This window comes from Mizuhopecten yessoensis, unplaced genomic scaffold, assembly GCF_002113885.1.
Source record: "Mizuhopecten yessoensis strain PY_sf001 unplaced genomic scaffold, ASM211388v2 scaffold2111, whole genome shotgun sequence".
NCBI classification, from domain to species: Eukaryota; Metazoa; Mollusca; class Bivalvia; order Pectinida; family Pectinidae; genus Mizuhopecten; species Mizuhopecten yessoensis.
Window position 1 is genome coordinate 444,044 of NW_018404383.1, and position 16,972 is coordinate 461,015.

General features: G+C 36.0%; 1 protein-coding gene across 3 annotated transcripts in view; it reads left to right on the forward strand.

The window, feature by feature from the left end:
• Positions 1-13,953: 13,953 nt before the first annotated feature.
• Positions 13,954-16,972, forward strand: part of LOC110445204 (orexin receptor type 2-like) — an 80,696-nt gene continuing 77,677 nt past the window's right edge. For all 3 annotated transcript variants that reach the window (XM_021489694.1, XM_021489695.1, XM_021489696.1), the window contains exon 1: positions 13,954-14,672. In XM_021489694.1, the coding sequence (XP_021345369.1) occupies positions 14,298-14,672 (375 nt within the window). In that variant the 5' untranslated portion in view covers positions 13,954-14,297. The remainder of the gene's footprint in view (positions 14,673-16,972) is intronic.

The following is a 16,972-nucleotide window of genomic DNA, read 5'->3' on the forward strand; positions in this document are numbered from 1 at the left end:
ATAAAATTGACCAGAAAAAATGGATACCCAAATTGTCTTAACTACTTGTGAAACAAAAAAAAATGCGTAAAACGTCTAAATTATATGAATTTCAGACATTAAAATACCTGCTCATTCTTATTGATAGACAATAAAGAGTGCACATTATAAACCCTGACCCTACTCGAAATATTAACGGCAAACCTCGAAATTTAAAATCCACCAGCGGATTCCAACACCTTGTATCTTGAAAAATGGACGTTAGACACATACACAGATGACGCATGCGATGTCTCTCATTAAAGGTGCTGATATATTTTTTTATTACAAGTGGAGAAATGAAATAAATACCCTTTTTTGCCCTAGGTCAAATTAAAAGTAGTCTGCGAGATACTGAAAACATGTATTTAATCGAATGGAATTTTCTGAATTTGCCCTGTTTAAACAAAAAAAAAGCTACTAAGGTTTTTTACAAAACTAAACGCATATGTCATTTTATATAGACAAATCCATGAATAAGACCTATGCCTGCATTCTAACGATTACCTAGAAGGGTTCCGGATTACTTTTATTAGAAACTCGCAATCGAAAGATAAAGTAGGCTTTGTTGAATTCGAAATCCTGTTTCAATCATTTGAGACATTGAAGGATGATCATTGGTTATAATAATGGAGGGAGAAGTTGTGATAAAATAGATATATCTGATGAAAATGGTGGTAATGTTCTAAATAAGATAAATTTGAAGTGCTATGAAACAAGTCAATTATAGAAAAGCAAACTCAAGTCTTAATACAAACTGTAAGCATACTTATTTGAGTTCGCGCAAATATTAGCAAAATACGCTATTGAATTGATATACTGGGTGTACAGCGTACGTCACAGAACAACGTATATAGATCAAAGAGTATTTGCATATCGGGGAAAATACCTAGAAACAAAAAACACTGTATGTTTGTAAGTGAGTTTTCATTTACCTTCAAGCAATTTCCTTTATGTTATTGTATGGACAGCGTGGGATTTATGGTCAAAGTTTAGCGGTTAAGACGTAGCGCGAAAGCCACTAATATCAGATTACTCTAAAATAAGTACATTTAAAGTATTTGATCATCATCAGCCGTGGTACAGGCATCTATCGATGTTGTTCACATTATTCAACATTATAGTCGACTCATGCGTTATAATAAAAACAAACTTGACATCTTGAGTCATTCAACACAAAACCAATAAGCTTCCTATTTTAATAGAAACGGTTGTTGATTTATTTTTTAGTTCTGTGCTGTATATTGGAAACATTGGAAGGTATGTACAACACCGGGGTTTTTTGGAGGTAAATATCAAATATACTAAAAGAATGTAAAAGTATGACAGTTAAAGACAAAGCAATCAGCGATGTAATTTTAAATGATACTTTTTATACAGGTGTTTTTGAAGGGCAATTACACATATTATCAGCATATTTATTTTCTTTATTAATATCAGGTAAAAATAACATTTACAGCTGTACAAGTTTGATTATACAAAAATATTGTTTTAGATATATAAATGTTATCAAGAGGTAAATTAAATCCCAAATTTAAAAATGATTGCCTTTTAAATTACTTTACTAAGCTATCAGATCAGATCATATTTCCTATTATGAAACGACGTACTTAAAATATAATATAATATCAAATTTCCAATTTAAATCGGAAAATAGCAGAATATTACAAGGGAAAAGATAATATGTCAATTATGTTTTAATCTTTTGAAATGAATTTCATTATCTATCCATGTGCATCAATGTTGAAATTTTAAACCTTTGGATAAAGTTTCTGAAGTTGAGCACTTCTTCACCGTAACCCATATACATACTTATAAGTATGGCTCTTCTCTCTTGTATGATATATTCAGGTTTTACGCAATTTAACACTATTATTAGGTAAAGATAAGTCTTTGATTTTAACGTAGCAGTAATGTATTTAAAAAGTCAATGCACCATGTCAACTCGCTTTACTTTATAATCCATCTTTTTAAATAAATAGAATTAATTTGTGTTTTAATATGTCATCATGTAACACGTTTTTGCGTGTCTGACTATATCAATAAAGTCTAAAAAATATAAGATATAAAAGATAAATAATAGTTAATAATCTGAAGTCTTAAGTGTTGCCGTTATATTAGGGATACAGAACAATGTGGTATATTTGGTAACAAACGGAGACTGTTTCACTATTTTGACTGTCAGAATTCATGGTTTTACATCAGATTTATTGTAAATCTTAGAAATAATGACGTTCAGTCGTTCAGCTATAAGAGGAATACAAAGAGTGGTCGGCGTGTCAGCCGTTGCTACTTTCAAGATATTTTTGTTTGCAATCAAAAACAAGCTGTTTGCCTTCAAAAACACATATTTTGCATTTCAATGTGTCATTATATGCATTTCATAATTGCATTACGGGTTTAAACTGGTTTAAACCTTTTATGATCCGATTACAATCCCGATTAAGACCAATTATGTTAAAATAAATAATACGAAATAAATACAGCACATCAATGTTTTACATTGATTCAATAATTGCGTTGCAATAAGCTTATCTGATCCCCGACACGCAGGCCTAACGGTTAATATGGAGGCACTCAGAGGTGTTCGGGAGAATTATCTTCTATCGAATTGACACGGGTAACACATTCCGTGTAACATTAAGAGTGCTGGCAGAAAACAAGAAATGCCTTTAAAAAACATTAACGCCGGAGAAAAATTATTTACATTTATTAAAAATAAAACCAGCTTGTGTTCTTGTATAAACAACCTGATCTGATGAATATTAACGTTTAATACCATTTTGACATTTGAGTATCACCCCTGCAGGTCGGGGATCGATATAAAAATGTATTACCTGCTTGCATCGTGAGAGAAGACTAATGCGCGTACCCTTGCAGAATTGGAGATTTGCTTTGACAAAATGGTCCAAAATATATCTGCTGCGCCCATTGCAATATTTTGTATCCTTAATTTTTTCTACTTCTAACTACCTTATGTGTCCAAAGAAGAGGGCACAAAAGCAAATCCTTCATCCCGCAGAGGGTTCACCCATTACTTGCGTCTAACAATACATGCCTTGGGTAACAGCAGGTGAATTCCTTTCTCGATCCCCAACCTGCAGGGGCGCAATAATTGTGAGTGAAATAAAGAAAAGCAAAAATAGTTTATATAAACTAGCAATATTCGATTTAAATGCTTATATTTCTTTCTTATTTCTGTTAGCATTACCTCCCTCCGTTCAATTCTGATTTTCGTTTGGTCAATATTTCCATAACCATGAACAAAAAGGTGTTCAATATAATATGAACTTCATAAATTGTTTGTGAAAGAAATAAAATAGCAATAATTATAAATAACTACAGGAATATTCGATTTTAATGTTTGTTACACATATACATATATTTTGTTTTTGCATTTAATTCGTTCCAATAAATTCTGATATTGGTAAACTCAAAAAACTCCTAAAACGTGAAAAAAGACCAATAGAGACAGAGTCTGAAAGAAATGTGCACTAATGTCATACTAAATGAACTTTTACAGTTATGACATTAATAAGATACGACAAGTACGTGTATAAATTCGTTTAACACTGATCTCGGTGACAAAACAAATTAATCTTCAGCTTGTCAAGGACTATATGGAGAAAGTATCAAGCTTGGACAGGGCGTGGATCGTGATTAGGTCCAGGCACAATGTACCCATTTCTAACGCATTTTAATCCCTACCAATCGATACCCAAAATGTAATGATATAAAGGAAAAAAAATATGTTTTCCTTGCGAATAGTAAGCTTTTAATGAAATTCGTATGATTTAAAATACCGGAATAGAATACATTCGATTTTGTCCTCATATTGGTCTCCAAATCAAGGGCATACATTTATCCCCTTACACGGCATAGCTCTCCGCCGCGGAGGACCAAATTAACAGCAAACCGATCCATTATTCTACTACATTGCAACAGACGTCAATACCGTAAATGTTAAATTGCCTCTCCGTTGCTACTGTAATATATTCTTTCTGTCTCAACACAAACCCGGTAAATTAATGCTACTTTTTTCTATTAAACTTACGAAAGTATGGCATATGTACACAAGCAGTATATGACCACACTCAGAAGTTGGTCAACGTTCATGGAAGCAAAGAGGTTCAAAACAACCTGACTTTAGCTTCTAGGACAATGTGCCATGCTGCTCCATCTTATTAGCTCTCGTATGAATATTTACTATTTGAGTAGATAGTGATAGAATTCCGACGTATAATTTGTAAGCAATTATTTGGTGGTATTAGGTTTGGCACTAGCATATATGTATTATAAACCTTCTGAAACTGGGTTACGCGAGACAGAACAAGACAGTTACCCTCAATTAGATTGTCCTGATTGCTCCGTTCATTTATTCACCAATCCAATCAGGACTAAAGACGGAGCTACTTTTTATGTCATCATTAATTCCTAGACTCGATATAATTCAGACTCTGCGGACATTAACCAAAGTCAACTTAATTATGTGCGTTATTTTATTGAATCTCAACCTAGCCTTATATTCGGAGCCACATGTTGGATAGGTAGAATTCTGATGAGCATTTCTTCTTCATGTAGCATGTCAATGTCACAATATGCAAACTACTTATACTATATTATCCCAGACGATGCAATGTTTTTGTAAGCTTTTTATACTAGACTGTGTCATTGACAAGTGGTTACATTAAGTGCCAATAACAATTCGAGTTTCTTTTATACCGCTTTATCACAATCTAGTTCGTAGGTCGTCTCAAAGCGGTTCAGAAATTATTATCCGTGGTCATAGACCCTTTGCAACCAACCAACATATTTTCTTAACTCCCTAGGGAGCATACAGTGGGTGCTGCCATGTCGGCGCTCACAGCTAGCATTTAAAAGTTCCAGCACTACCCAACCACGTACTCATTTACAGTTGATTTGACTGGAACAAGCGTAGTAAAGTATCTTGCTCAACAAAACCTAGTGCCATGCCGTGACTCGAACCCTCAACTCTTCAGTCACGAGCCCGGCGTCCTACCACTAGACTACCGTACCTCCAAATGGCCAAAGCCTTTCTCGGAGTGACCAGTTGAAAAGTGTGTCAGTCATGTCCGAATAGCTTGTTAGTGGTCTGATTATCGCTGTAATTGTCACATTAGGCATGGTTTGAATACAGCACAGAGCTATCACATTTCTACACTTGTACTTTTAGAATTGAGCCCCTTGTCTATCATTACGCCTCGTCATGGCATAGAAATAATTCGTATTGGGATCGTACATATGTATCTATTTTATGAAAAATCCAATAACCTGACGTTAATTGCATTTATCAAAAACAATTACTGGAATGTTATTCCGTGTCACGACATATAGGGTGATATGTTCTACCGAGATATGACATTAATTCATATGATAAATCATGCTGACACTTGGAGATTTAGAAGTACAATAAGGTCACTGCCCGATTGAACCTCCGCCAATCGGTAAAATGAAATGTGGAACAGCATCGAATTATGTCGAAATTTTTATTACGGCCCCAGCGTTCTTTCCAAAATAAAATCGACGAAACGAACAATTGCAGCATTACTTTTTGATACAATAAATGACAAAGATTTATACAACATATTATGAATAATTTAAAAATCAAGTCATATATTCCATCATAATTGGTTCATAGCTGTTAAGTACACTTGTACTCTCTCCCCTCCCCCACCCCATCCCCATTTTTGGTTGTTTGTTTCTTTTCTTTTTCATTTCCACGTGCCATATCAAAGCTGCATTTACTTTACTTAGGCATGTTACAATAATGGTGTTCTTTATACACTTCGTTCTAATTTGCATGATTTCAATGATCTCGATGTTCTCCTGGGCTTCATTACTCTTTTCGCCGTTGAATCCGCGTTTAAAGAGATCGAGTTTGGCTTAAACATCGCTATGTGCAATTTAATAGATGGTCGATAGATACAATATTAATTCTAAACTATTCATATGATGCAAAATTCGTCCTTTCATTAACATATATTATCATATAAAACAGGTGAGATGTCGTTGCCTGTTGCTACATACTGATTAAGATCTGAAGATATCGCACAGCATGTCAATTGCAATTTGAAATGTACACCGCAAAAGACAATGCGGTTAATTCTCGACAGCAAATCAACAAACAGCTCTACCGTACATGTTGGAAAGTACATAAGCGTCTTTTAACATCCAAACTGCAAATTAACTGTGATCATATTCATATTTGCGCACTTGAGTTATTGAAACATTATGTTATTATTGTACGGGCGTGTTGTTATCAATAATAATAAACAGCAAATGACCAATAAACACTGAATTAAATTTAACAAACGGAAAGTGGGATCGTTTTAGCGGTAATATATTCATTTGATCGTACTGCGCTCGCCGAGTAAGGTAAATTGATGATCGTATCCCAAAGGGTACAACCTGCGCCAGATCTACGTCACATATATTAGTACTCAAATCAGAATATCTTCATGTACTTACATCAATCAGCATTAGCAAGTTCTATAAGTAATCTTTGATACTTGAACTGATGTCCTGTATTCTTCCGGTGATCTCTGCTAGATTTTACCAAAAAGGATTTTGAGATATTCTTCATTAATTATAATTGAATTTAAAGATATCTTTCGAACAGGATACAAAACACATCTATACTATACAAGTGGACATTTTCGCGTGAAGAAAACGTTTGCGTTCTGACCCTTTAAACCTTTCGCGATGTGGAAATGTTCATGTTGGGACCGATTCTGAAGTTCTTATGCTATACATTTATCTATAATATATATAATCCATAAATGTCTATTCCGTCTTTGTGTATTGCAGAGTTTTCTGCTCTTGTTAGCAGGTATTGATTGTTACGTCATTTGTTTGTGAGAGTAACGTCATCAGTTCCTGAGAAAACGACGTAATTTTCTCACACAAACCAATGACGTAACAATCAATACCTGCTCACAAGAGAAGAAAGATCTGCAATACGCAAAGACGGAAATCTCGACTCAACGCGCAAAAACGCGGACATTTCCACACCGCGAAAATTTCACTTTTATAATAAAACAAAAATAAACATTAATGTAACAATGTCATTAAATCAAAAGAAACATTAAAAGCCGTTCACTACATAATGCAAATGTACTTGTGACAGACACTTCAGTATATCTGTTTTCTGTGTCTAATCTCCTAACAACACAGTCAATTAAATAAAACAGAACTTTTATAAAAAAAAGATCAAAGTTACAACTGGCACATTTGGGATTTGAACAAGGATACACACATACAATGTTCTTGATTCAGATTTCCATTCATAAATTGTTCTATAAATGTCACTATCAAATTCGACGACGCTTCATTTGGAGAGTTTAGTAATAAAATGTGAGTCCAGGGGAGAGACAAATGGCGACTTTGTCCCTGATTTTTGTTTTCACAAAACAACGTGATTCTTTCTTTTTGTCAGAGTCGTTTAAAATGATGTCAAAATTCCTCCCGTGAATTAGAGGTAGCACTATAAAGTCGGCATCAGTTTCGCGCTATCACAAGGAGACAAACACGAACATATCGCAGCCTCCCAGAATACACACACATACACTACACACATGCATCTTGCACCCAGGGGAGGCCGTCCTTAAATGACCTTAGCTGTTAATAGGACGTTAAACAAAATCAAACAAGCAAACAAACAAACAAACCTCCCGTGATTTGACTTGTAATTTCGAAATTAGGTCAATGTTTCGTTTCGTTTAAATCCTGTAGGCGCCACGTCCAATGCGTGCGCATCATTATCAACAAATATTTTATTCAAAAGCACATTTACTTTGACGTACATATTTCGGAAGCGAATAAATGGAGCGATCTGAAGATCTGAAACAGGAACAAAAAAAGGACGGGGGAGGGGGCTAAAGAAATTTTACTTTCCCTTTACTTCATGTTTTGAAATCTGACCAATAAGATGTGCAATGACCAAATATGTGGAGCTTAGGGACCATTATTCTATGTGTTGTTGAGCGATAGATAATAACATTACTACCACAGATACATAACTGTTTTAAAATTCATTACCACAATCAAAACCGTTGCCGTTTATCTTTAGAAAAAGTTTTTTAGCTTTCTTTTGTTTTGGTGTCTCCCTCAAAAGTTTCTGATTTATTTTCTTTCATTTTTGTTGAGGTATGTTGTTGTCAAAGATAGGTACTTAACTATTAATTATGTATGGTATATAGCCGCACACTTGTGCTGGACGAAGAGACCGAGGTAAGAAAATTTACTAATTATTCATACGTCTTGATAATTGATAAATTTTGTTATTACTTTTTTGCAGAAATCAGTTTTTTGTTAAACTCAGCTATCTACAGTAGACTTGGAAGTAGAGACAAAGAAGATCATATATGGCACAGTTCTTCAATTAGTGCGTAGTTAAACATTCATAAGACATTTGATGTACAAAGATGTCTGCCTAATGGATGCCTCGAGTGCCTAATCCCTGTTTTAATATTTAGCGAAGCATTTGTTTCAATATTTGACATTGTGGAATAGGTGTGTCCAATATATAAGTGACAGGTTACGTCAATTACACTGAAACAATCCTACAGCTGTTTGGAGGTCATGAGTAATATTTGATTTGTTATATACATGTACGAGCAGCAGCAGCATTATTTAAGCATTGAACTGTTTTTGTATGGTATTTATGATCTATTTGAATGACACAGCTTTGCAAGCAAACAACATAATGCGCGCAATATACCATACAAAAACAGTTTAATACTTATATTTACGTTTTCTCTGCCTCTTATGTTCTTTTTTAACTTATAATTTATAATTAAAATTAAAAATGCCCGCCTTATCGACAGTCCAAACAAAGTAGTACTTTGACATTTTAACAAACACTTCAAATTTATTCCACAATTTAGTATCAATACAATTGCGTATGATATGTCTATAGGGTGTTTCAAGTTTATCAATAGAATCATGTTTATTTACATTGGATATTATAGTTCCGGTCAGTGTTGTAATTAATACGCTAAGAATTGTGTCTCGTGCGGCATGGTAATTAAAGTCCCATCAACGACACAGCTTTCAAAGAGGCTATATAGTGACAATGCCATGCAAATAAATGTAAATATTACAGTATCATTATTATTATATCAACCTAATCATCGTCAAAATCGCATCATTCATTATCATCAATTAAATAATAATCATCATTATCATCATCTTCATCATCATCTTCTTCATCATCATCATAATCGTCATCATCATCATCATCATCATCATCATCATCATCATCATCATCATCATCATCATCATCATCATCATCATATTCATCATTCTCGTCATCATCATCATTCTCGTCATCATCATCATTCTCGTCATCATTCCTATCATCATATTTTATTTCTCAATGTACTTGACAAGACCAGAATGTTTATCACATAATTCTCTCAGATAATCCCATCTTTTCTATTCGAAACGTAATGGAAATTTCATATCTGTATATAACAACGGACAACGAATCTTTATTTAATCACTTTTTTTACTGTTACAATTACATATTAAACCACATTTATTGATGAGTCATGAGGTCGTTATGTTATGTGAAAGAATCCATTTTAAATATTTAAAACGGATGACGGTAGTGGAGATTCATTTTGACCACTATTGCACACATTACACAATAGCACTGAAATAATCCCGTAGAGTGCACTTTCCAGCGGTTTGTAAATAGTGCTTGTGTAGATAATACCTTATGTATTCTTTGCTGCTGCTTGTACGAAAAGCCATCAGAGGAAACAAATTGTAATCCGATTCAGATGACAGGGCGTGCAAAACAAAAAACTCATTGAGTTATTGAGAAATATTCCAATGAATACCTTTGTATCAGACAAACACATGTTGCTGAAGCTGCTCTATTATTAAGAAATTACCAATATGATGACAGTTTTTACAATTCACATCAATCTTAAACTCTATGTCGAATTTGCATTGAGGTGACCTCGTACCCAGCTGGCGTTCCCGTGAACGACTTTGTAACTCGGAAACGTTCCCACTCGGTGATTTCTATTCTCTGTTATGACTGAATGAAACTGTATACAACAACGATAACGTAAGTTACAGTACAGAGGCTTATTGTGTGCAAATACTAACGTTTTATTACAAAACTTCACTTTGACCTATAGATGTATATATACGTCCAGAAGTGCCTGCCTTGTTCAAAACTCGACGGTATCCTGACCAGTGTATCCCATTATATGACGGAGCTGTGACGCAGGTTTTCTACATGACATGTATAAGAGACCTGTCTGTTACGATCTAAAACGATATGAACATCTTGTGCAAACGTGTATATCTGCAATGTACTGTTTCGTTATTATAATTGGTTGATCGGCATAAGGGTTTGACTCTTCATAAACACCCATATCGTGATTCCCGTACGGCGTCGTACCGTTGGCGTACAAGTTGACCAAACTAAGGTGGAGTGAAGACGTGCTACGTCGTATTACATCGTGATGCAGTTTTAGCAAGGTATTACATCATCTAATTACTTTTCATTACATGTAGTACGTACCAGTGATACAAATCATGCTGATTCTTACTAGGTGTAACAGGCGAGATTTTACCCAGGTCACACTACTCTAGATTCATACTACAGTCGTGACAGTCTATAAAGGTCATATTAAGGATGTGTGTATTTCGTATGAGAGGTCATTAGAAGCAGCCCTAACCTACACCCACACCCCTGCTGTGTTACCTCGAAAAAAATAGATATATACCCAAATGGATATTACACATGTTTTTCTAAAACGGGACTTTGCATATAGACATAATAGGTTCAACATATTTTCTTACTGACCAATGCAGACTTCAATGAAACATTGTGTATATGTGTATACGTTGTAAGTACTTTCGATATTGCCTAATGAGACCGGTGCGTGTTCTCTCTAGTCATTGCGTTCATACATTTGGCTGTAAATTTCCTGGCCAGATGTAAATGAAGCGAATAACAGGTTATCTTGGTTCTCTGTTGCTTCACACACCAAAGTAGTTAACCCAAGTACACTAATGATATTAACCCAAGTACACTAATGATATTAACCCAAGTACACTAATGATATTAACCCAAGTACACTAATGATATTAACCCAAGTACACTAATGATATTAACCCAAGTACACTAATGATATTAACCCAAGTACACTAATGATATTAACCCAAGTACACTAATGATATTAACCCAAGTACACTAATGATATTAACCCAAGTACACTAATGATATTAACCCAAGTACACTAATGATATTAACCCAAGTACACTAATGATAAAACAAAATTGTAAGCTAATTATTCAAAATGTCGCTTGTTGTCAACGTGACGTACTGCGCATACCTCACCATTACTTTTATTTCTACTATTTCTTTGGTGAAGGAATATTTCCGTCGCTTTAGAAACTTGAAAAGATATGTTGCTTTTTTGGTTGAATACCATAATTTCATGAATGCGAACGCTCATAAAAAATAACGGTATTCTGATATACAATGTATATAGTATTAAATGAAGACCAGTACAAATAATTTATTGTGTGTAAAGCTATCATACTTATATAACTATCATATCTTCATATTTCTCTTTATTTATATTACTATCATCTTATTAAATCTATCATATTTATATTACATGTACTATAATTATTTATCATTGCTTGTACGTCTATCACTTTTGTGTATTTCTTGTAAAAATGGTTTTGTGAGTATCATGTGTGTACGTTTGTGTTATGAACACTGTTTGTCTGTCCGAAATACTTCCTCTCTGTATATATTTATATTAAATTCGTTACCACAATCCGTGCTTTTATTCTTCTGACAGATGTACTTGCCGGAATGTACAATTACCATTCCCATATCCGTTTCACCTGTCATAACACCAGTAAAGTACAAGATGAACATCCACAACGAATGCTAAAAACAAACTGGCGTGAAAGATTACCTGTTTGTTTTGATAATGACATTGGTCATTAACGCCCGTGTTAACCAAGCCAATAGTGCTGTGGAGTGTGTATCACAACACAGTTAAAGTGGCGCGTGTGTATCTGCTACACAGTTGTATGTGATCTGTTCTCTGTCCTAAGCCCGTGTGTGTTATCAGAGCGGTCATCGGACCCAGGACATACTCAAGTTAGAATCCATGTGGAGGACTGGGAACAGACTTGTGTACGTGGTGGTCAGGCTCTGTCCGAAGTGGTTTTGGAGGCACCAGCGGGGCCTGGGAACAGCCTCGTGTCAGATTCCTTGTGGAGAGACAACCAAGGACTAAGACCAGACCGGCGTCAACGGTAATTAGCTATAGACCTTTATTAGACCGTGTGGACGGACTAATGGGGACGGGAGCAGTTTACCCTAAACATACCTATATCAGAGTCCTTCTGTAGGGAGTAGGGATTCGGAAACAGGTTTACACAAGAAGCGTTTAGGCCCCTGTCGAACGAAATTGTGGACGGACCAACGGGGACGGAAACATACCTATATCAGCGTCCTTCTGGAGGGAGTAGGGGTCCGGAAACATGCCTTACCTCAGACGTTACAGTATCAGGCCCCTGTCGAAGGTAATTGTGGACGGACCAACAGGGACGGAAACATACCTATATCAGAGTCCTTCTGGAGGGAGTGGGGGTCCGGAAACAGGCTTTACCTCAGACATTATCAGGCCCCTGTTGAAGGTAATTGTGGACGGACAAACGGGGACGGAAACATACCTATATCAGAGTCCTTCTGAAGGGAGTAGGGGTCAGGAAACGGGCTTTACCTCAGACGTTATCAGGCCCCTGTCGAACGTAATTGTGGACGGACCAACGAGGGACGGAAACAGACCTTTATCAGAGTCTTCTAGAGGGACCAGAGGATGAGAACAGGCCTACCTTAGGTTACAAGTGTTAGGTCCTTGTCTTACGTACTAGTGGTGGGACCATCAAGGTGCGAAAACAAACTCACGTCAGAGTTCTTGTCAAGGGACAAGTGGGGCATGATAACAGAGCTACGTCAGAAAATCAGGCCTCTGCCCTTGGTCTTAGCGGTGGTGCCAACTAGGACCGGTAACAGACTCACGTCCGAGTCAATGTTTTAGGACATTATTAGGAAACTAACTCGTGTCAAAGTCATTGAAGAGTCACTTATGGGGATCGGAAATAGACTCACCCCATAGGCCAACTATATGCCTGGTCGAATTATGTAGATAAATAATTTCCAATTACAAGATAGAAACACTTGTAACCACAAACACGTGACGGCTAGTAAGACATCCGTACTTGTACAGGAGTGTATACATTGCCACTGATTCATTCGTATGTTTCTGTGATAATCTGAATGACACTTCTTTAGTTTTGGTGTTTTGGAACGGATCGTTCATCTACGTTATTCTTCAGTTTCATTAATTAGGGTTTAAATATCTTCTACCAACTTTGATTCAGGCATATCAACATGTGTAACACGTAATTACAAATGTACTTATCATGGAAAAGGCAAAATATACTTGATACACGAAAACAGGAGAAATTCAGTTATCTGGTAACCAAGATCTAAAATGTAGGCCGGTTGCATCATACAATGTAACCTTGTATTCGACCTTTCATGGATCAGTACAAATGCAACTTTATACAATGTTAATAACCGCTCGGCCGCTATCAGCACGAGAGGTACGTTTTGATGACTTACTGTGTACATTCAAACATGTACTACACAAACGCGTATCATACAATGGTACACTTTTCATTATGTAAGAAAATTAATGATTTACTATAAAAACGCGTCTCGTGAATGAACCATTAAACAATTTTAAGCATGAAATTATTAAAAAATCGTCCGGGAGCTACCGACATCAGGCATTGTTCCTGAAGAGCATATAATATGTAATATGGCCCTAAATCTGTCTGTCTACATACTGTATACTCGGATACAGATGGCATAGCTGTCCATCATGTCGGCAGCAATCACACCCGAGCACGCTTATGGCTCCGCGGTGTTACGCCTGCTGAGAGGCCCTGCCTTTACGCGTACTGAAAACACAGCGGACCCGCTAGCTGGCTCCTCAGCAAATAGAATCGTACTACGCTACATCGGGCGGGGAGTGGATTTCATTCTCCACATTAAATATGTACCAAACATAAACTTTTCGTATTTGACAAGTAATTAACAATTTTGAATGAAATATATGTCACCGGTATGATACCCTACAAAACAACGGGTAACATGGATAGCTAAGCAGACCGGCTGGGACCTTAGATCTCCGAACTTCGGGATGGCTACCTCTGGTGATAACCTGACTGTTGTTCAGGTGGGCCCTAACAATGGGACAGGTTCGGAGTATGATGACTGGTCACCGGATTATTGGCATAAACAAATCCAGATATATGTGTTTCCGGAAATGTATGAGTGGGTATTTGTGGCACTTTATATTGTTGTTTTCTCTGTAGGACTTGGCGGGAACTTTATTGTGTGTTATGCCGTATGGAAAACTAAACACCTGCGAACCGTCACCAACTATTTCTTGGTGAATCTGGCATGTGCAGACTTCCTTGTAATTGTCGTCTGCCTGCCCTTCACCCTAGTTCAGGATATAGCCCAGTCTTGGCTCCTTGGGCTTGCCATGTGTAAACTTGTTCTTTATATACAGGTAAGACATTTCTTATTAATATCAATGTATACAAATGCTAATTAGTTTGACGCAAATCACAAACTCGTCCTACATTTATAGGTAAGACCTCTCTGATTTGAAAATAGGAACAGATTGCTCCGAATAGTAACTTTGTCTTATTGTCGTCTATCAGAAAGTGTTAAAATATTTTTTTTTACGATACATTCTACAAAAGCATGTTAGAAATAAGCTTCCAATAAATAAGAGTGGCTGAAAGTAATAAAACATGACTAGCTTACTTTTGAGTTCAACAACTTTTACCGGGAAATATTTTTCAAGGATACAGGCGGCTGAATCTAGGAGGACGACGTTCTGAATGAAAGTTGTAGGAGTAACGATACAGGCGGCGTTCCTGTCAAGTTGCATTAAAATAACTTTTCGCCACGAGTAAAAATCATGCTTATCATTCGAGCTATCCCTAAAGATCAATAGTAATTTAAAAAATACTCCCCTAAGCGTTTTTATCGTTCAAATAACAGGGGTACAACGTTTGGACTTTGAAGTATCTGTAAGTCTTAGGGGGTGTCGTTGATGACGTAATACTGTTGATTCTCATCTGTGACGATGTTACATTGTATAATCCAGCGTAGCGTCACTACAGGAATGTATCTATAAAAACAACTGTGTACTCATTCCTTATATCATTCTTAATCTCGTTCGTGTTGTCACGTGTTTCGTCAATTTTTTTCTAAGTTGAGATCATTTTAGACATTTGTTGAGGATAATTGAAATATTAAATTGTTGTATTACATGTAGATTCTAAATAATGTTTAAATAGTTAAACAAGGGAGAACGTATAAATATTTGTACGGAGGAACTAATGTATTTGGCAGAAAGCAGTGTGCCGTTACAATTAAAATGACGTCAGAAATGAATATTGACCTCCTGTTTCTAAACATATTAACACCGAGTCGATATCACAAATAACCGACATCCGCGTGATTGTAATATGACCAATGGGGACGAAGAAAAAGAATGTTTGGCTTTAATATTCGCCAGTGTTAGGGTTTTTTAACTTTGAAATGCGATATCCGTCAATGGTAGAACTAATAGTTTTCATCTTTGATATGCAATTTTGGTAACTTGGTAATTCATTTCTTTTGTAATTATACGTCTCAGATATACAATCTTTGTTACTGGTTAATTGTGTCTATAGTGCCAGATAGGCATTTGTACATTTCTAGTGTTACAAAATATTCGCCCTGATATAAATTATTTTTTTCTGTACCAATTGTGTTTTCCTTGCATCAACCCTTTTCTTAATTAAGTCAGTTAACACATTTCTTAATAATTCTTGTCTCGCTGCACTATCGGTTTCGTTCATACAGTTATCTCCCCTTAAAAGTCCCGTAAGGTATGGTTTTCTTAGTTTAAACAATATTTATTCAGTAATTACATGTACAGCAACAACAATGATACTAACAACACATGAAGTAGATGCATATGATTCTCTTCTCAGAAATAATTTATCAAAGCTGAAGTCAAGCCGGAAAAACAGTTTCCAACACTTACGTAGTTACAGTTTTTGACAGAAGTACGGGGATCCTTATAGGTGGGACGTTATCCTGAAAGTTGTCTGTTTTGACTAATATCTTTATTATACCTTATAAGATATCAGCGCAGGACATCCGATATTCAGTGTTTATTATTTTGTATTGCGAACAACCGACGTTTGAGAACTCGGTCAACCTCCATTCTACATATAGCACAGTCTAAATATATAGCTATGTTTAAAGGTTAAGTTTGTTTTGAACACAAACAGGAATCGAAAATTTATTTTGCTAAACATAGCTTTTGAAAACGCGAGTTTCGTATGTCAAGCGAAGAGTGTAAATGACCGATGTCTCGACTCTAAACTACTTAAAACAACTAACTAAGCCACAGTGGGCCGAATCAGTAAAGTCAGCTGTCAAAAATCATATAGACATTTCACCCAATATCACCCCAATACTGCAGGCAATCAGGAGGTTATGTAACATGTTTACCAATTCCGCCTCTCGCAAACTGTGGCTTAGTGAATTGCTTTCAGCGGTTTATAGTCGAAACACCGGTCATTTACACTCGTTGCTAGACAAAGGAAGCCGACGTTTTCGAAAGCTCGCAAATACGTTTTCAATTCCTGTTTATGTTCAAAACAAACCTAGCTTTCATTAATCACACCAAACTGATGAATCCTATTCCGTTTATAGTAGTCTATTGTCTTAATTCGCGTCGATGGAAGAACTCACATGTATGAAGTGAAGCCTTGTGATAACAACCGAAATGTGGCACATTTCATA